The sequence below is a fragment of the Myxine glutinosa genome, chromosome 8, assembly GCF_964187855.1.
Source record: "Myxine glutinosa chromosome 8, kmMyxGlut1.1, whole genome shotgun sequence".
NCBI classification, from domain to species: Eukaryota; Metazoa; Chordata; class Myxini; order Myxiniformes; family Myxinidae; genus Myxine; species Myxine glutinosa.
Window position 1 is genome coordinate 161,758,526 of NC_136268.1, and position 21,061 is coordinate 161,779,586.

The 21,061-nt window shown below is 46.7% G+C and overlaps 1 protein-coding gene across 4 annotated transcripts in view; it reads left to right on the forward strand.

Moving 5' to 3' along the window:
* Positions 1–21,061, forward strand: part of LOC137433060 (uncharacterized) — a 214,014-nt gene that overhangs the window by 177,366 nt on the left and 15,587 nt on the right. For 3 of the 4 annotated variants that reach the window (XM_068125489.2, XM_068125486.2, XM_068125487.2), the window contains exons 9-10: positions 7,183–7,266; positions 7,862–7,945. In XM_068125489.2, the coding sequence (XP_067981590.2) occupies positions 7,183–7,266; positions 7,862–7,945 (168 nt within the window). Of the gene's footprint in view, positions 1–7,182; positions 7,267–7,861; positions 7,946–9,423; positions 9,494–21,061 lie in introns of all 4 variants that reach the window. The other variant, XM_078783908.1, reaches the window with a different exon arrangement.

Here is a 21,061-nt window from a genome sequence, read left to right on the forward strand (position 1 = left end):
TTCTGTAAGCACCCATCTTGGTTCACCTTGAACTCTTAAGTGACACTCAGAACTGACACTCTGGAATGATGCTCTGGAATGATGCTCGGAACTGACGCTCTGGAATGATGCTCGGAACTGACGCTCTGGAATGATGCTCAGAACTGACACTCTGAAATGATGCTCGGAACTGACATTCTGGAATGATGCTCGGAACTGACGCTCTGGAATGATGCTCGGAACTGACGCTCTGGAATGATGCTCGGAACTGACGCTCTGGAATGATGCTCGGAACTGACGCTCTGGAATGATGCTCGGAACTGACGCTCTGGAATGATGCTCGGAACTGACGCTCTGGAATGATGCTCGGAACTGACGCTCTGGAATGATGCTCGGAACTGACGCTCTGGAATGATGCTCGGAAATGACGCTCTGGCATAATGCTCGGAACTGACACTCGATTTTTTTTTTTTTTTTTTTTGTAGACTGAATCGAGGCTCGTGAAAGAGCTAACATTTATTTCACAAACAAATCAACCAGACAAACAAAATATATAACAAGAGGGAGCGGAAGACAAGATGGGGAGAGAAGGGGAAGCACACAAACACAACATTTGAGAGCAGGGAGATGTGTGGGAGGGAGAGGGCTTGGGGGGAGGAGGCGTGGGAAGGGGGGGGGGGGTATTTCAAAAAAGTGGATTTGGGGTGAAATTAGCGGGGGTAGAATAGATTACGGTTTTGGATGGGGGAAGATAAGAGATGGTGGTGAACAGCTGTTTTAAAGACCTGGAGGGTGGAGTGGGATTGAAGAGAGTGAGGGAGTTTGTTCCAGAGGCGGGAGAAAAGAGGAATGAAGGAGTGAAGGTGAGCAGAGAGTCTTGATTTTGGCAGTTTAACCATAAGAGGGTTGCAGGCAGATCCTGTGTGACCTGTGGGAATATTTGGGGGACAGAGCCCAGAGAGAGCTGGGGGGGGGGGGGGGGGGCAAGGCCAGAGAGGAGTCGGTAGAAGACGGAAAGACCACCAACCTGCCTGTGGTGAGTGAGTGAAAGGCCCTTGGAGTTAGCTTCATCGCGGGAGATTCTAATTCTGAACGCTTTGGTTTCAACAGCATGAAGACGAGCTAGGTGTGAGGCAGGAGCACCAGCCCAGAGGGGAGAGCAGTATTCCATTGAGTTGCGGATGAAAGCCTTGTATGTGGTGAGGAGCTCAGGTGTGCCAAGGATGGACTTCGCACGACAGAGGATGCCCAGTCGGCGACTGGCTTTGGAGGCCAGATTTGAAATGTGGTTTTCCCAGGAAAGATCATGGCAGATAGTGAGACCCAAAAGCTTGAGTGACAGAACTTCTTGGAGAGGATTATTCAGAAAGTGGGTGGGAGCGTTGTCCAGTCGGTCTTTTCGGAGAGACATCGTAAGAGTGTGAGATTTGTCAGGATTGAAAGACATGTTCCACTTGTTTGCCTAGTCTGTGATTTTGTCCAGGTCTGCAGAGAGTGAGGAGGCTGCAGACTGCCGATCTGAGGGATGAGGAATGGAGCGACAGAGAGTAGAGTCATCAGCAAAGAGATAGAGAGGATTTTCAAGAGAGTCAGAGAGATCATTGATGAAGACCAGAAAAAGCACAGGGCCCAGAACACTGCCTTGGGGAACTCCAGCCTGAACAGGAAGAGGAGATGAGAGAAACCCATTCAGGGCCACACATTGACTACGACTAGAGAGGAAGTCCGCCAGCCATGCATGGAGATTTCCATGGATACCAAAGGAGGAGAGTTTGGTGAGCAGAGTGGGGTGCCAGACCGTATCGAAGGCACGTGATATGTCAAGGGAGACAGCTCTAATTTCCTGTTTGGCATTGAGGACTTCCATCCATCGTTGAAAAAGCAGAAGCAGCATGTCCAGAGTAGAGTGACCAGGTCTGAAACCAAATTGATGATCAGAGATCAAGCCATTGGAGAAGAGGAAAGATTTCATATCTGAAGCAATGATGGATTCCATGACTTTGCTGATAATTGTGAGAAGGCTGATTGGTCTGTAGTTGCTAGGATCTGTTTTTGCACCTTTTTGTGCAAAGCGGTGATGTTGGCTGATTTCCAAGCAGATGGCAGATGACCTTGAGCAAAAGAGAGGGTGAAGAGAACAGAGAGAGGGAGTGAAAGAGTGGAAGAACAGGATTTTAGGACCCGTGGGCTGATGCCGTCAGGTCCAGTTGCACAATCAGAGTCGAGGGTTGACAGAAACTTTTCCACCTTGTCAGGAGGAAAGGACACACGAGTCCAGGAGCAGCTGGGTACGACTGGGTATGGTGGGTACAGAGAGGGATGGGCTTGGGACACAAGATTTAGAGGCAAACACAGAGTTGAGGCATTCAGCTTTTTCACGTGCGGAGTCAGCCGTGTAGCCGTTTGAGGTGAGGGGGAGGGGATGGAGGGGGAACAAACACCAGAAACAGATTTGACCAGACGCCACCAGGATTTGGAAGAGAGAGAGAGATAGATAAGAGAGTTCGGTCTTGAGAACGGAGAGATATTGTTTCCTGGCTCTCCTGAGGGTGGACACACACTTGTTTCGGGCTTTGTGAAAGGAAATGAGATTTCCTTCCGTTGGATTTGCTTTCCAGTCGACGAAAGCTAGTTGTTTCTGGGCAACAGCCTCACCACAAGATTCCGTGTACCATGGACGGGAGGAAGGGTATGACAACTGAAGACGAGATGGGATAAATCTGTGCATGAGAGAGAGCAGTCCTTGAGAAGAGGGCTCTCTCGACTCTCATCTCTTGTTGAGAACTTCTCCTTAGAACTTGATCCTCCCAGGACTGGAAGTGGAACTTTTGCTCAGAACTCTCAACTCTTGCTCAGAGCTAATTGGTTACGAAGTGCGATACCAAGGATCTTGTCGCTTTTTATTCTGTCACCAATCACGTACGCTTTTTGGCATCCAGCCTTGCCGATTGGCAGGTGGGCTGTGATCCTGCTATTGTGAATCGTTCTTGTGATGCAATGGGCGGGACAAATGGTTTGCTCGGCACCGTGGTTAAGATAGGGTGAGCGGAAGAGCCGTAGAGTGCGTCCAAGGCCCTTGAGAACCCCCACCTGCTGACATTGGAACCTCGCTAGAGTGATTGAAGTGCTGGAGTGTCGCTGAGACAGTTGAAGCGCTGGTGAAATGGATTTATGTTAGACAAGTGTTGTGAGAATGTGGTTTGAGCGTGAAGGAAAGGATGGAGTTTGAGAATGGGTGTTTTTTATAATGATGTTCCAGTACGTTATGAATGAGGTGCCTGTGTCTGTACATTTGAGAATGAGGTTCGAGTACAGAGTTTGAGAATAGGGAAGAAGACAATGGGATATGTCTAACTACATTCACAACACATCTTTCGCTTCCACTGGTATGAGGAGAGGTAATCTAACTCAACAAAATATCACAGATATCTAAACTCCTGGGTTCCTTTGTGTTGGATGTAACTCCCAGGGGTCTTCCAAAACTGCCACAATATACTGATTATACGTAATTATACATGGCGTATTTATTACACATATTATGCAACACACACACACACACACACACACACACACACACACACACACACACACACACACACACACACACACACACACACACACACACACACTAACGGAGGTGGATACTTTGAGACTCGGTAGATCTCCGTTCCATGTCCTGAGGCTGACTTATTGCAGTTTCGCCAAGTGTAACATACACAAACCTTCCTTCTTTTTTTGCTAATTTTAATATCTTTCAGTTCCTCTGCTTTTACCACTAATTTATGCTTCCCATAAAATACCATATTAAGGGAATGCTAGAGTGAAGGGGAATGCAATGGAAAATGCTTTCAAATATATCGGCAAGATGGGGAGTAGGTATAATCTCATTGTAAATTTACTCGACTTATATTTATATCATAATGTTTGACTTTTAGTATCACTCATGGGACAATATGACATGCCTTCGGTGAATTACATTCACAATGAACAATGGGGATTAAAGAATGCAGCAAGATCAATTCAAAAGGATGAATAAATATAATAAAAACTGCATTTCATTAAATACACTTGTGGACATTGGCCATGAAAAAGTTTGGATTATTCTCCAACGATGTTTATACTTTCGGGTAAATTCATCACAATATCAGTGGTGACAGTTACGTGTTTATTATTGTAAATTAACACCCTTTATGAACGTGCGTGAAACATCTTATGTAAATGAGCACACATTGGGTGGCACACCTCTGGGGCACACACCCGATGCGCATCTCGTAAAATGCCCTGTGGAAGCTCACATGGCAGAGCACTGGTACCGTTCACCAGAGGACCTGGGTTCGATTCCTGGTCTGGGCGCATAATCTTCGCACATACAACAACAACAACATGCATTTTAAGGCCATTTTCCCTGCTAGAGCGGGGGTTAGCCTTGCGGTCCCCATGACAATCTTCTCCATTTTGCCCTATTTTCTGCATCTCCCCTTGTTAACCCCCTTGCCCGCATTTCTTCTTCCACCATCTTTAGCCAAGTCTTTCTCGGTCTTCCCCGTCCTCTACTTCCTTCTACATTCATTTCCATCACTCTTCTCACCCAGTCACTTTCATCCTTCCTCAACACATGACCAAACCATCTCAACCTGTTTCTCTTCACAGCATCAATCACAGGCTCGATTCCCATCATCTTTCGCAATTCATCATTTGTCTTCCTCTCTCTCAACGATACTCCACACATCCACCGAACCATTCGCATTTCCACCCTTTCCAGCCTTCATTGCTGCTCTACGTTCATTACCCATGTCTTGCTCCCATAAATCATAACACTTCTCACACATGCAGCATACACCTTTCCCTTCAGCTTCAACGAGACTTCCCTCCTCGTCGGCACGCCACTCAGTTCCCGAAACTTCTGCCATGCACATCTCACTCCAGCAACCGTTGCCGAGTCTGATCCACCTTCTCCATTCAGCATGTCTCCGAGGTAGCAAAATGTTTTCACACCTTCCAGCTTCACACCGTCTCCAAGATCCAACTCAACATTACCTCCATCTGCAGCTCCCTCTGTGCACACCTTACATTTGAATGTAGCTGCCACACTGGTAAATGACCCTCTCCGACCACTACATTTTTGATGAACCCACTCAGCGCACATTGTACATTGAATGGAGTTCACTCCGCCACCCTTCCTGCACACAGCACAGGGCCACTTCCCAGTTCTTTCCACCTCACCACATGCTTTACCACTTGCCATCACTTTCGTTTTTCCGAAATTCACCTTCAGACCTTTTGTCTCCATACATTCCTTCCACTTGTTCATCTTTTCCTTCAGTCCATCCATACTTTCTGCAATCAACACCAGATCATCTGCATACAACAACTCCCACGGTAAACCCTCCTTTACGTTGTGAGCCAGCACCTCCATCACAGCTACAAATCGTAGTGGACTTAGTACCGACCCCTTATGCACTCCCACCTTTATATACCTATTAATATTAACTTTATAATCCCACCATATACCTATTAATTATTACAATCCTTTTTGCTGTGTGTGTGTGTGTTTCTATGTGTGTGTGTGTGTGTGTGTGTGTGTGTGTGTGTGTGTGTGTGTGTGTGTGTGTGTGTGTGTGTGTGTGTGTGTGTGTGTGTGTGTGTGTGTGTGTGTGTGTGTGTATGTATGTGTATGTGACAGTGTCTGTGTGTGTATGTGACAGTGTCTCTGTCAGTCAGAAAGGCCTGCCGAGATAGTAGATTACATTTGTATGCTGGTTTCACCTAGCGGATCCCTTATGACAAATCACTTGAACCTTTCCATTTGACAGTACATCTTAGGGGTGGCGAACTCGGCTTTGAGCTCTGGTGTCTGTGGAATATTCCCAACCCGACCATTAACTTATACTCTGGTAGTTCGCAGACAATGCATTGCATCAATGAGTGCACCATCATACAGATTGATGTTAATCTGCGTGTCCTGTCACATATAAATTTCAAGTGTATGTTGAAGATCCCACTGTATTTAAAGAGTAGGCCATTGTGTAAGGGGCATTCAACCGGATAAACGATGAGTGAGATGCAAACTATAGTACCAGATGCACCCAACATATTTCTGTTTTTAATTTTTAACTACACAAGTGGTAACACACTTCGAACAGCCATTAGTGAGTGTGATTTATGTACAATGGGGCTGATTTGCAGATGTAGCACAAATGGGACAAAGAGACAGACATTGTGTGGATAAAGGATAAAGGGTGACAGAGAATGTAAGGATGCAAACGATTCAGGTAGATGATTATTTGGGTTTACAAACACTTATGGTGACACTCATTAGGATATAACTATCACATAATTAACCCCTCAGTCATTTTCATATTATTTTATTTCTATATACCTGTATACAACTTCATCGTAATTTTATTTTTGGTGTGTCGGGTTGTGATGCTTTTCAGACGATTAATTATTTTAAAGATTAATAATTTTAATTTTTTTATTTTCAGACGATGCAAATTGAGTACCAGCTCACTGGGCAAATTGAGTACCAGCTCACTGGGCAAATTGAGTACCAGTTCACTGGGCAAATTCAGTACCAGCTCACTGGGCAAATTGAGTACCAGCTCACTGGGCAAATTGAGTACCAGCTCACTGGGTAAATTGAGTACCAGTTCACTGGGCAAATTGAGTACCAGTTCACTGGGCAAATTGAGTACCAGTTCACTGGGCAAATTGAGTACCAGTTCACTGGGCAAATTGAGTACCAGCTCACTGGGTAAATTGAGTACCAGTTCACTGGGCAAATTGAGTACCAGTTCACTGGGCAAATTGAGTACCAGTTCACTGGGTAAATTGAGTACCAGTTCACTGGGCAAATTGAGTACCAGTTCACTGGTAATTCCGTGTATGTCGCAAAAGGCGACTAACAGGGTTGGCGGCAGGAAGGGCATCCGGCCGTAAAACGTTGCTTCAAAAAGGGGACCACGGTGCCTGGAAAAGGTCAACCCCTGCTCTGCGGGGGAAAATGGCCTCTAAAGGTGGTTCATATTGGTGCATGACCTTTTGTGAACCTTTCCCGTTATCTCTTTGCTACACCATGTATCTTTGTATTTTTTTTATACTTTAAGAATAAAAAATCCAAAATTGAAAGCCTAAATTGTTATTGAAAATGAAGTGTTTTTACAACATCTGAAAGCCACCTACCTACCTACCTACCTGTCATAGGCTCTCCTACTGGGGGAGATATCGAGGTTGAACGAGCGAGTCCGTGAGCAAGACAAAATCATCTGCAAAATGCAGCAACAACTTGTAAGAATTAGTTTGTATTACTTTTCTCATGGCTGTGGTAACTCTAAATACCGATCACTGGTCCTAGCTGATTGCACCAGGGATTGCGTCGTACTGTCTTTTGTGCATCGTTGGCATCATCACTTGGTGTGCCATTCGGGCAATGTATAGCCATGCCATTTTGCCAGGCGGTGAGCATTTTGTTGTGTTTTTAGCCAAGATAGATTACTAGCTACAAGACACACCATGTGCAATTTTCACTCTGGAACTGCTCTCTGAAATGGAAGAAACTGTTTGGTTTCCAACTGAGGTAATATGCCAGTGTGAGGTGCATCTGTAATGATCCTGACATTGTCTCCTATTATACACAATGGTCAAACGTGCATAATGTCTCCAAAATGTCATTCACAGTGAAAAGCAACCTGGAATATGATTTTTGGATTCTTCTACCGGAAGATCCTTCCATTCTCGGGGGGGAGTAATGCACTGGAATAATGCTGATGTGTTTCTGTCAGACTGTCACTGCCATTGAGTTGACATTTAAACCATGGAAGTCGTTGAATCTTGTGCGTGTGATTGTGCTCAGCGTGTGTGTAAATCCCGTTTGCTTTACTAGGATGAGAGAGGACTGCAGGGTACCTTTCCGGGCTGTAATGGCAGAGTGGAAAGAGCTTGCCAAACGGATGACGCCACCTCGTCGGTAAGCTCGAGTTTTGTGTGAAGATCTTGCAGTAGAGTCTGTTGATTGCAGACACCCAATGTGGGCTCTGATTAAGCTTCATATACCACTTTCTGTCACTTTATACCTTTTGTAAGAATTCTTCTTCTTTGTATAAAATACGTCACACTATCCTCTTCTTCTTTAATGGCCACAATTATTGCCACTTGTGGTGTTGGCCGGGGAGAATCTTGGCGCAAGTCTTTCACATGGTGCAGCTGGACCCGGCCTGACATTCGAAGAATTAGTTAGGGAAAGAATTAGGAATTCCTGGTGCCGGCGTTACCATGCCTACTCTTCGTGAAGGACCCCGTGGGATCTTCAGCATCTACCAACTAATGCCGGCAGACAGTACGCCCACTTAACTGCCATCCAAGAGTCGGCACATGCATCCATGAATCATCCAGCCTGTGAAACACAGGGAAGACAGTTTATCGCTGAGGTACAAATTCAAACCCAGGCAAGACAGCTTAGAGACGAGTGTGCATACCTCCAGGCTTAGCTATCCCGTCAGCCACATAGGTCACAATAAGAAAAATAGTATTTAACTTTATTATATTCAAGAAGAGAAATGGACCTCTCATCACTTGTTTTTAAGAGTTGAGAAGAAGTCGTGCAAAAAGAGGATATGTTTGTCAGCATTAAACAAGAACAATATGATGGGTTGCCAATCAGCCTGTAGTACCACAGCTGATTGTCAGGCAAGGTGTAGCATGTTCATGGGGATATGAGAGTACACTTCTGGGAATAATTTGTCCTGTTGTTACAAGGCATCACAACTCTGGCCTGCAATGAAGCACGAAATGACGCGCAAACAAGACGGCTGTTTCCCTGACAGCTCTCACTGCTGTAGTGTGCTGTTTCAGCTTCTCATTACAACTTCTAACACAACCCGGAGAAACACGCTCGAACTGGCAGTAATTAGGATCTCAGGCATATACAAGTTAAGAAGAAAAGAAAAAAAGCATGAAGTAACAGGCAGATTTAAATTCATATTTCATTCCTATGGAATCCACTGAATTATTGTTTTACTATTGGTGATGCATTGCTTCGTTGAGGCCTAATGATGGGTAGTGCTGTAATTCTGCAGTACTGTATAATGGTAGTAATTGATAAAACAGGTATTTTACGGAAGTCTGTGTGTAACTGTTTCTCTCACTCTAATCCATTGGCTTTCACTCTTCCCCCACTCCTCCCCTGTCTTCACTAACGCTATCCATTGATTTCATTCCCTATTTTTCTGCTCTCCCTCTCTGTCTCTCCCTGCATGATTCTTCTTCATTATTTTTGTCATCTCCCTCTCCTCCTCTTTCCCCTTCCCTATTCCTCGTTTACACCCCTTTTATTTAACCTATTCTATTCCTTTTTCTCCTTTGACCACTCCCATTCTCTTTTCTTCTACTCCTCTTCCCGCTACACTTCATTCTTCCTGTTTATTTTTTCTCCTCTCATACCACAAGAAACCTCCACCTCTCCGCAGGTCCCTTTTGCCAGTGCGGACAGTCCGTGCTATGCGCACGGACAAAGCCAGTGAGTGTCTGCGACTGTCTGGCCTTGCCACAATGTTGTTGCTTGTCCTTTCTACTCCTGGCTTCATTGATGGCATTGATTTGCATGTTTTTGCTTGTTTGTGGCCATGCCATATTGTGCCATCTACACGGAACCAATCATAATGGTTGTGTTGACCCTACCCCCATTATATTTGCTTTAAACTCTTCATGAAACCACCTTTGCTGAACATATGTTCTCCTCGGTGTTCCTTATCTCCAGGTAAGCTATTTGTTGGAGAGTTACAGCAGAATCGTTTGTTAGTGCCTTGCATGTTTGCATGCATGCATTCACTCCTGCACAGGTGCCCAATTTGTCCAGCATGCCGGTCAATGTGATTCAGTAATTCGTTCCTCTTTTTAAATTTTTACACGTTTTTAATCTCTTGATCTCTAACATACATGAAAATACAACGAGGAAGCTATAATTGGATTTTAACCTCTCCCACGAAGCGAAGTTGCAATTTAACATTATAGAAAGTCATTTATCCTCGACATGGAAGAAAACAGACTTCAATTTGGTAATTTTGTTTTGTGGGCCTATTTGTGCTCACGTAATTAAATCATGGCCACATTGCCCATCTCGCGTGTTGCAGATCGTTTTTGTTCTTGAGCTTCCTGAAGGTGCTCTGGTGATTTTGGTGGAATTGAGCAAATTAAGTAATTTGGAACTATGGCTTGTAAAAGAGCAATGCTTATTGTGATTGCCTGTTGCCCCTGGTGACACAGAAAAGTTTGTTTTTCTGCCATCAAATTGTTTGTAACCTTGTCTTTAGTATTCCATCTGACTATTCTTTACAGATTTTATCGCATCTCACAATGTGATGATGTTGACGTGAGGATGCTTCTTTTTAAATAATTAGAAGCTTAGGATGGTGGACATTTGTGGCTTTTCAGGGTGACATTCACCTTTGGGAGTAACAACTCGTATTTCCGAAACCTTTCTTTGAAAGACATTTTTACAGTCAACTCATAAATATGTATGATTAATGAACGCACACACACTTAACGAAGATTGTTGGGAGAATATATAGGTATGCAGTTATTTATCCACAAACATTTAATTTCTAAGCAGGTGTAATTGTCACGAACACTTTGTCGTTAATTTAAATAGCTGCAGTCATAGCTAAAAAATATTAGCACCCTTGCACTATTTTCGACAGACTCGCTTTTTATTGTAAGGCAGTTGCAGGAGAAGTACATGGAGAAGAGGAAGAAGTTGTTTCTTGGGTTTGTTGATCTGGAGGAAGCATTCGATAGGGTTCCACGCGAAGTAGTGACATGGGCATTGAGGAAGTTAGGAGTGGAGGAATGGTTGATCAGAGTAGTGATGGCAATGTACGAAAGAGCGCACAGCTGTAAGGACGAAGGATGGAAACAGTAGTGAGTTTGAGGTGAAGGTGGGAGTGCATCAGGGGTCGGTACTAAGTCCACTACGATTTGTAGCTGTGATGGAGGTGCTGGCTCAGAACGTAAAGGAGGATTTACCGTGGGAGTTGTTGTATGCAGATGATCTGGTGTCGATTGCAGAAAGTATGGATGGACTGAAGGAGAAGATGAACAAGTGGAAGGAATGTATGGAGACAAAAGGTCTGAAGGTGAATAACGGAAAGACAAAGGTGATGGCAAGTGGTAAAGCATGTGGTGAGGTGGAAATAACTGGGAAGTGTCCGTGTGCTGTGTGCAGGAAGGGTGTCGGAGTGAACTCCATTCAATGTACAATGTGCGCTGAGTGGGTTCATCAAAAATGTAGTGGTTTGAGAGGGTCATGAACCAGTGTGGCAGCTACATTCAAGTGTAAGGTGTGCACAGAGGGAGCTGCAGATGGAGGAAATGTTGAGTTGGATCTTGGAGACGGTGTGAAAACATTTTGTTACCTCGGAGACATGCTGAATGGAGAAGGTGGATCAGACTCGGCAACGGTTGCTAGAGTGAGATGTGCATGGAAGAAGTTTCAGGAACTGAGTGGCATGCTGACGAGGAGGGGTGTCGTTGAAGCTGAAGGGAAAGGTGTATGCTGCATGTGTGAGAAGTGCTATGATTTATGGGAGCGAGACATGGGTAATGAACGTAGAGCAGCAACGAGGGAGGTGCGCATGCGCAAGATTGGAGGTCACGTTTTTCGAAGCTGTTCCATGCGCTCACGCTTTCGAAGCTAAGTAATTATTTCACAATTGTGTTTTTGTCGAGACTGTATCTATCTTTCGGTGTGTGTACCTATAGCGTGTCTTTAGGAAGATTTTCGGTGTTAATTTTTCATACATGTACACACAATCGTCGGTTAATTCGTGTCGCGTATTCTGAGGCCTAGTACGAGTAGGCTGAGGCTACCGTCTCCGACCTTGTGGTTTTCTTTTCTCTCAGCGGTTCATTGAATGCGCGGCAATTACTTTCGTTCTCTGTTTCGTCCCAGTCGTTCACCCCATACTTCCTTGTTTAATATCTCAAAAAAAAAAAAAAACACCAAAAAAATATTTCCTTCTCAGTTCCTATTCGTTTATTTGTTGTTCTTATTTGTTCGTTCGTTCTTCGTTCACGTTGTACGCGATCACGTGGTTAGAAATGTTTAATCTTTCCCCTGTAGAACTGTATTCTGTCATATATTATAACACCTTTTTCTTCTTCTCCTATAAAAGGATGCTTTTGTCTTGCTCACCAAATCTATTCATTCCAAAAAAAAATTCCATCTCTAACATTTCCTCTTTTCTACATTCCCGAAACTCTCCAGCCCTCCACCCCTCCTTCAGCGTCCTCAAACATATTTTTGACTCGAAGGTCTCAAACTCATTTGGCAAAAAATGTTCGTTTCCCATGAATCGTACACTTTTCAAAATCCAATCGCACCCCTCCCCTCCAAATCTTCCCCATCCCCCCTTCCCTCCAAAACTTCCCCATCCCCCCTCCCCTCCAAAACTTCCCCATCACCCCACCCCTCCAAATCTACCCCCTTATCCCACCCCTCCAAATCTTCCCCATCACCCTTCTCTTTCAAATATTCCCCCTTGCCCCTCCCCTCCAAATCTTCCCCATCACCCATCCCTTTCAAATCTTCCCCCTTGCCCCTCCCCTCCAAATCTTCCCCATCACCCCTTCTCTCCAAAACTTCCCCATCACCCCTCCCCTCCAAAACTTCCCCATCACCCCTCCCCTCCAAATCTACCCCCTTACCCCTCCCCTCCAAATCTTCCCCATCTCCCATCCCTTTCAAATCTCCCCCCTTCCCCTCCCCTCCGAGACTCTTCCTCGCTCCTCCCCTCCGAGACTCCCCTCTCACCCCTCCTCCTCAAAGCGTCCTCCCTGCTTCTTCCCCCTTCCAACTTTCACCTTCATCTCCCCCAACCTTCTGCCTCGCTCTGCCCCTCCTCAAATAACACCTCACTGTGCCTCACCCAATCTCCATCAAACCTTTTGTCCGCCCCATTCTTCCCTTTCTCCAAGCAATTCTGAAATCTCTGACACCTTCAACAGCTCTCCCGACCTCTTCCTCCTCTTCCACATCTTACCCTCCCCGTCCCGTCCCCCCTGTTCTGTATCCGATGCTCCCCCTTCCTCTTCATTAACGGTATGGACCTCAAACATCCGGGGCCTTCGCTCAAACTTGACTGATCTCTCCATGCAGGTTGCTTCTGACAAACCAGATGTGAACTGCTTAACAGAAACTTTCCTCCTTCATAATGTCTCTGATTGCTTGGTATCTCTCCCAGGTTACTCCCTCCTCCGGTATGACAGACCTGAGCCTCGTCCTGGAGGTGGGGTTGCTATCTTTATAAAAAAAACTCTCTTCCTCACTCGCCCTCCACTGCCCTCTCTCCACCTCACCCCCAGGAATACCTTTGGCTACGGCTTCCCCTTCGCTCCCACCTTTTGTTCATATGTGTCTTGTACCGTCCACCAAACAGTGATGACTCCATCTACATCTCGCTGTCTGATAATATGGACCAACTTCTATCTACCCATCCCAACTCTCTCTTCCTCATGTGTGGTGATTTCAATTGTCACCATGCCAGTTGGCTGGGTGTGGGTACCCCTCTCACCAGCCATGGCTCTTCAGCAAAGGACTTCTGCGACTCACTGGGACTGACACAATCTGTCAATTTCCCGACCCTGATCTCAGTCAACGGAGCATCTTCTCTTCTGGACTTGGTTATGACTAACTTCCCTGAAAATGTCTGCTGCTCTTCTTCTGCTCCAATCGGCTCATCTGATCATGTGCTTGTTAAAGTGGACATCTCTCTGACCATTCTCAGAGAGCCTCCTCAGCGTCGACGAGTCTGGCATTTCACTCAGGCCAACTGGCACGGTCTTCAAGCAGCCATCAATCATCTGGACTGGTCCCCCATCTCTACCGCCTCTGACATCAACTCATCCTGGGAATTCTTCCAACGTAAATTGCTCTCTCTCGTGCACAGATTTATCCCATCTCGTCTTTTTTTTTTTTTTTTTTTTTTTTTGTATACAAGATCGAGGCTCGTGAAAGAGCGAACATTAATCACACAGAAAGACAAACAGACACACAAAACAAATAACATCGGGAGCGGTAGACAAGATGGGGAGAGAGGGGGAAGGACACAAACACAACATTTGAGAGCAGGGACCGAGAGACATGGAGACATCGAGAGAACTGTGGGAGGGAGAGGGCTTTGGGGGGAAGGCATGGGAAGGGGGGGGGGGGGGGTGGGAGAGGTATAAAACATATGGACACTGCCAAGACTTCCAGGAAAGAAGTTGGAATTTCAAACAAGGTGGATCTGGGGTGAATTAGTGGGGGTAGAAAAGATCAAGGTTTTGGATGGGGGAAGATAAGAGATGGTGCTGTTTTGAAGACCTGGAGGGAGGAGTGTGATTGAAGTGAGTGTGGGAGTTTGTTCCAGAGGCGGGAGAAAAGAGGAATGAAAGAGTGAAGGTGAGCAGAGAGCCGAGATTTCGGCAGTTTAACCATCAGAGGGTGGCTGGCAGATCTTGTGCGACCTGTAGGAATATTTGGGGGACAGAGCACAGAGAGAGCTGGGGGAGCAAGGCCGGAGAGGAGTCGGTAGAAGACAGAAAGACCACCTACCTGCCTGCGGTGAGTGAGTGAAAGGCCCTCAGAGATAGCTTCATCGCGGGAGATTCCAATGATTCTGAAAGCTTTGGATTCAACAGCGTGAAGCCGAGCCAGGTGTGAGGCAGGAGCACCAGCCCATAGGGGAGAACAGTATTCCATTGAGCTGCGGATGAAAGCCTTGTATGTGGTGAGGAGCTCAGGTGTGCCTAGGAAGGACTTCGCACGACGGAGGATGCCCAGTCGGCGACTGGCTTTGGAGGCCAGCTTGGAAATGTGGTTTTCCCAAGAAAGATCATGGCAGATGGTGAGACCCAAAAGCTTGAGCGACAGAACTTCTTGGAGAGGATTGTTGAGAAAGTAGATGGGAGGGTTGTCCAGTCGATCTTTTCGGAGAGACATAGTAAGAGTGTGAGATTTGTCAGGATTGAAAGACATGTTCCACATGTTTGACCAGTCTGTGATTTTGTCCAGGTCTTCAGAGAGTGAGGAGGCTGCAGACTGCCGATCTGAGGGAAGACGAATGGAGCGGCAGAGAGTGGAGTCATCAGCAAAGAGATACAGAGGATTTTCCAGAGAGTCGGAGAGATCATTGATAAAGACCAGAAAAAGCACAGGGCCCAGCACACTGCCTTGGGGAACTCCAGCCTGAACGGGAAGGGGAGATGAGAGAAATCCATTCAGGGCCACACGTTGACTACGACCAGAGAGGAAGTCCGCAAGCCATGCATGGAGATTTCCATGGATACCATAGGAGGAGAGTTTGGTGAGCAGAGCTGGGTGCCAGACCGTATCGAAGGCACGTGATATGTCAAGGGAGACAGCTCTGATTTCCTGTTTGGCATTGAGGACCTCCATCCATTGTTGAGACAGCAGAAGCAGCATGTCCAGAGTAGAGTGACCTGGTCTGAAACCAAATTGATGATCAGAGATCAAGCCATTGGAGAAGAGGAAAGATTTCATATCCGAAGCAATGATGGATTCCATGACTTTGCTGATAATTGGGAGCAGGCTGATTGGTCTGTAGTTGCAAGGATCCGTTTTTGCACCTTTTTTGTGTAAAGCGGTAATGTTTGCTGATTTCCAGGATGCTGGCAGATGACCTTGAGCAAAAGATAGGGTGAAAAGAACAGAGAGAGGGTGAGATAGAGCGGCAGAGCAGGATTTTAGGACCCGTGGGCTGATGCCATCTGGTCCAGTTGCAGAATCAGAGTCGAGGTTTGACAAAAACTCCTCCACCTTGTCAGGAGAGAAGGTCACAGAGTCCAGGAGCAGTTTGGTTCGACTGGGAAAGGTGGGGAACAGAGAGAGATGGGTTTGGGACTAAGGATTTTGAGGCAAACACAGAGTTGAGGCATTCGGCTTTGTCACGTGCGATGTCAACTGTGTGGCCATTTGAGGTAAGGGAGGGGATGGAGGGGGAACAAACACCAGAAACGGATTTGACCAGACGCCACCAGGATTTGGAGGAAGGAGACAGGTTTGAGAGTTCATTCTTGAGTGAGGAGAGATAGTGCTTCCTGGCACTCCTGAGGGTAGACACACACTTGTTCCGAGCTTGGTGGAAGGAACTGAGATTTCCTTCAGTTGGATTAGCCTTCCAAGAGGCAAAGGCAAGTTGTTTCAGGGCAACTGCCTCACCACAAGATTCAGTGTACCATGGACGGGAGGAAGGGTAAGACACCTGAAGGCGAGATGGGATAAATCTGTGCATGAGAGAGATCAGTTTGCTTTGGAAGAATTCCCAGGAAGAATTGATGTCAGAGGCAGTGGAGATGGGAGACCAATCCAGACGATTGATGGCTGCTTGAAGACCGTCCCAGTCGGCCTGAGTGAAATGACAGACTCGTCGACGCTGAGGAGGCTCTCTGAGAATGGCCAGAGAGATATCCACTTTGACAAGCACATGATCAGAAGAACCGATTGGAGCAGAAGAAGAGCAGCAGACATTAGCAGGGAAGTTGGTCATAACCAAGTCTAGAAGAGAAGATACTCCATTGGCTGAGATCCGGGTCGGGAAATTGACAGATTGTGTCAATCCCAGTGAGTCACAGAAGTCCTTTGCTGAGGTGCCATGACTGGTGAGAGAGGAACCCACACCCAATCAGGTGGCATGATGACAATTGAAGTCACCACATATGAGGAAGAGAGAGTTGGGATGAGTGGATAGAAGTTGGTCCATGTTGTCAGACAGTGAAATGTAGAAATGAAATGTCTTCAGTTGTCATACCCTTCCTCCCGTCCATGGTACATGGAATCTTGTGGTGAGGCTGTTGCCCAGAAACAACTTGCTTTTGTCTCCTGAAAAGCAAATCCAACGGAAGGAAATCTCATTTCCTTTCACAAAGCCCGAAACAAGTATGTGTCCACCCTCAGGAGAGCCAGGAAACAATATCTCTCCGTTCTCAAGACCGAACTCTCTTGTCTGTCTCCCTCTTCCAAATCCTGGTGGCGTCTGGTCAAATGTGTTTCTGGTGTTTGTTCCCCCTCCATCCCCTCCCTCACCTCAAACGGCTACACGGCTGACTCCGCACGTGAAAAAGCTGAATGCCTCAACTCTGTGTTTGCCTCTAAATCTTGTGTTCCAACCACATCCCTATCTGTACTCACCGTACCCAGTCGTACCCAGCTGCTCCTGGACTCTGTGTCCTTTCCTTCTGACAAGGTGGAAAAGTTTCTGTCAACCCTCGACTCTGATTCTGCAACTGGTCCTGACGGCATCAGCCCAAGGGTCCTAAAATCATGTTCTTCCGCTCTTTCACTCCCTCTCTCTGTTCTCTTCACCCTCTCTTTTGCTCAAGGTCATCTGCCATCTGCTTGGAAATCAGCCAACATCACCGCTTTGCACAAAAAAGGTGCAAAAACAGATCCTAGCAATGACAGACCAATCAGCCTTCTCCCAATTATCAGCAAAGTCATGGAATCCATCATTTCTTCAGACATGAAATCTTTCCTCATCTCCAATGGCTTGATCTCTGACCATCAATTTGGTTTCAGACCTGGTCACTCCACTTTGGACATGCTGCTTCTGCTTTCTCAACAATGGATGGAGGTCCTCAACGCCAAACAGGAAATTAGAGCTGTCTCCCTTGACATTTCATGTGCCTTCGATACGGTCTGGCACCCCGCTCTGCTCACCAAACTCTCCTCCTTTGGTATTTATGGAAATCTCCACGCATGGCTGGTGGACTTCCTCTCTAGTCGTAGTCAACGTGTTGCCCTGAATGGGTTTCTCTCATCTCCTCTTCCTGTTCAGGCTGGAGTTCCCCAAGGCAGTGTTCTGGCCCTGTGCTTTTTCTGGTCTTCATCAATGATCTCTCTGACTCTTGAAATTCCTCTCTATCTCTTTGCTGACGACTCTACTCTCTGTCGCTCCATTCCTCATCCCTCAGATCGGCAGTCTGTAGCCAGCCTCCTCACTCTCTGCAGACCTGGACAAAATCACAGACTGGGCAAACAAGTGGAACAAGTCTTTCAATCCTGAGAAATCTCACACTCTTACGATGTCTCTCCGAAAAGACCGACTGGACAACCCTCCCATCCACTTTCTGAATAATCCTCTCCAAGAAGTTCTGTCACTCAAGCTTTTGGGTCTCACTATCTGCCATGATCTTTCCTGGGAAAACCACATTTCAAATCTGACCTCCAAAGCCAGTCGCCGACTGGGCATCCTCCGTCGTGCGAAGTCCTTCCTTGGCACACCTGAGCTCCTCACCACATACAAGGCTTTCATCCGCAGCTCTATGGAATACTGTTCTCCCCTCTGGTCTGGTGCTCCTGCCTCACACCTAGCTCGTCTTCACGCTGTTGAAACCAAAGCGTTCAGAATCATTGGAATCTCCCGCGATGAAGCTAACTCTGAGAGCCTTTCACTCACTCACCGCAGGCAGGTAGGTGGTCTTTCTGTCTTCTACCGACTCCTCTCCGGCCTTGCTCCCCCAGCTCTCTCTCTGTGCATTGTCCCCCAAATATTCCTACAGGTCGCACAAGATCTGCTAGCAACCCTCTGATTGTTAAACTGCCGAAATCTTGGCTCTCTGCTCACCTTCACTCCTTCATTCCTCTTTTCTCCCGCCTCTGGAACAAACTCCCACACTCCCTTCAATCCCACTCCTCCCTCCAGGTCTTTAAAACAGCTGTTCACCACCATCTCTCATCTTCCCCCATCCCCCATTTGGTTCACCACCATCTTCCCCCATTTGAAACTGTATTTATCGTTCGCTGTGTGAACTTATAGTGTCCCCCTTGGAAGTTTCTCGGTGTTTATCTTTCATAAATTAATCGTTTGTTTACCGCGTCGCGAGCAAGGCCTTGCAGCCTCAGGCTTTCCCCGTCGAAGGTTGTTCCTTCCTTCACTGTTTTGCTTGCTTTTTTGATTTCCCCTTCTCCACCAAGCTTCACCAAACATCTACTATTTGTCTAACGTTGTAACCCCCACACCCCCCCCCCCCCAAAAACAAACAAAAAAACAAACAAAAAAAACTTTTATTTCCCTTTCTCCTCGTGTGCTTTTGCCTCTGCCCACGTGCGCTGTCTCGCCCCGCCCCCATTTTCCCCTTGCCTTCCACCGTTTGCCCTGTTCAAGTGACTCATGGTCGTCGCTCTAGGCTTCCTCTCCCCATTGGTATTTTTGTGAATATAAGATTGTTCTTCACAGTTCTGTTTTAATATGTTTCAACTATCCCCTTCAGTGTTTTATTTTCAGTGGTTTATTACAACACGCTGTTTTTCTTCTTATTTAAAAGGCTCCTTTCAATTTCCTCTTCAACTCATTCCATTTCAAAAAAATATTCAATCTCTTATGATTCCAAATCACTCCATGCTCTAAATTCTCATTCATTCCATCCCTCCTCCATCGTTCTTAAACGAATCGCTAACTTGAAAATCACAACAAACCCAATTTGTTATATATTGTTACAGATACGACTTTGATGGTATGGTGGGCCGAGCGGGATGGCCGCCGTATCCGTACAAGTTACCCCGATTGCACCCGGGGTTGACTAATCGCGCTATGCTGGCTCAATAAGAAAAAGAAGACACCCGGCTGGATTACAATCACACAATACGACACCAGGGATACGGTTCTCAAAGGTTGTTATTACAATTGCGGAAGGTTTAGATTACAGGGACAAGAGGGAAACATAGGAAGGTGGGCACTTAAACACACTTATATTATCCCCGGACAGACGACAGGTAAACGCGGGACAAGGCTCACTCACACGGGGTTTGATGGCCAGGAAAGCGGGTAGCGATCGCTCCAGGTGCACCTGTGCTCAGGGCAGGATCACGTACGGTGGTGTCCAGAGATGCGTGAAGGTATCACAGCGCTTGTGGGTCGCGACTTTGGTCTCAAGCTGGGGAGGTCGCTCAGCGCTCGGGAGGGTGGCGTCTTTTCCTTCCAAGCTCGGGGCGCATCTCACGTCACGTCCGGCGCGGGGCCGCGTATATCCGGCGGGGAGTCACGCCCTCGCTCGTTAGCTCCGCCCCATATGGCATCGGCCCATGGCTTCTCATTGGGTGCGGGGGTTACCGGCTCCGCCCTTGACGAGGGGCCGACAGGGAGCCCCCTTCTGGGTAACCCCGTCGAGCACATGTTCAATGGCGGCCAACCGAGCCGGAGTGAGGACGCAAAGCCGCTGTTGTTGTGGTTGTTGTTGGAGCTTGAGATGATGGGAAGAGATGCGGGGAGGTATGGGAAGGTCCTAAACTCCTACTGGTGCCATATCATCACATTCTGGTGCAACGAAGAGTCATAATTAATGGAAACAAGTCCTTAACTGACATAGATTAAGAATAACTAGCAAGATGTCCTATAATTGTCTACGTGTGGTGCGGGGGACCTGGGCACGACATTTAATGGGGGGATGAAGGGGAAGATCGGCTCTAATGGGTGTTGTTTACAGACAATGGGACTAGGGAATGGGGTAAGGGAGAGTTGGGGAGTATCGGAGAAAATAGGGGAATATTTACAAGCGGATATGGAGGCCAAATTCCATATTCGCAACATTGCACCCTTCTCTACCCTCGGGGCGTCCCGACCCGATAAATTTTTACCTACTTTAGTGTGGCACGCAATGTAGTTCCCTCTACTATTAACTCTACCCTGAGTGCGACAGTTTTACAGATATTCACAAATGAGTAAATATGTCCCCCTGCGACGTTGCACCCTTCTCCTCACAGAAACACACCCACAGGATAACCGAATCCGGAAAGAATCCTCAAACTAAACATACAGCCGGTAGGGAGCATTATTTACAAGACTACGCTGCTATTTACACTACGATCCAGGACCTGTTTTTGGAGGAACACATGCAGATGTTATGCATAGAGAGAGCGCGCTTGCCAACATCGATACACCAACCCACGAGTGCTCTGTGGCCGACGGCCTTTAATAACGTGCAGAGCACCCTTTCCCAGCATCAAAAGCACCACCCCACCACACAGTCAGCACCATCCGGTGCAGTCACCATTGTTCATTGGTATAAAAATAAATTCGACAACCCCTAACCC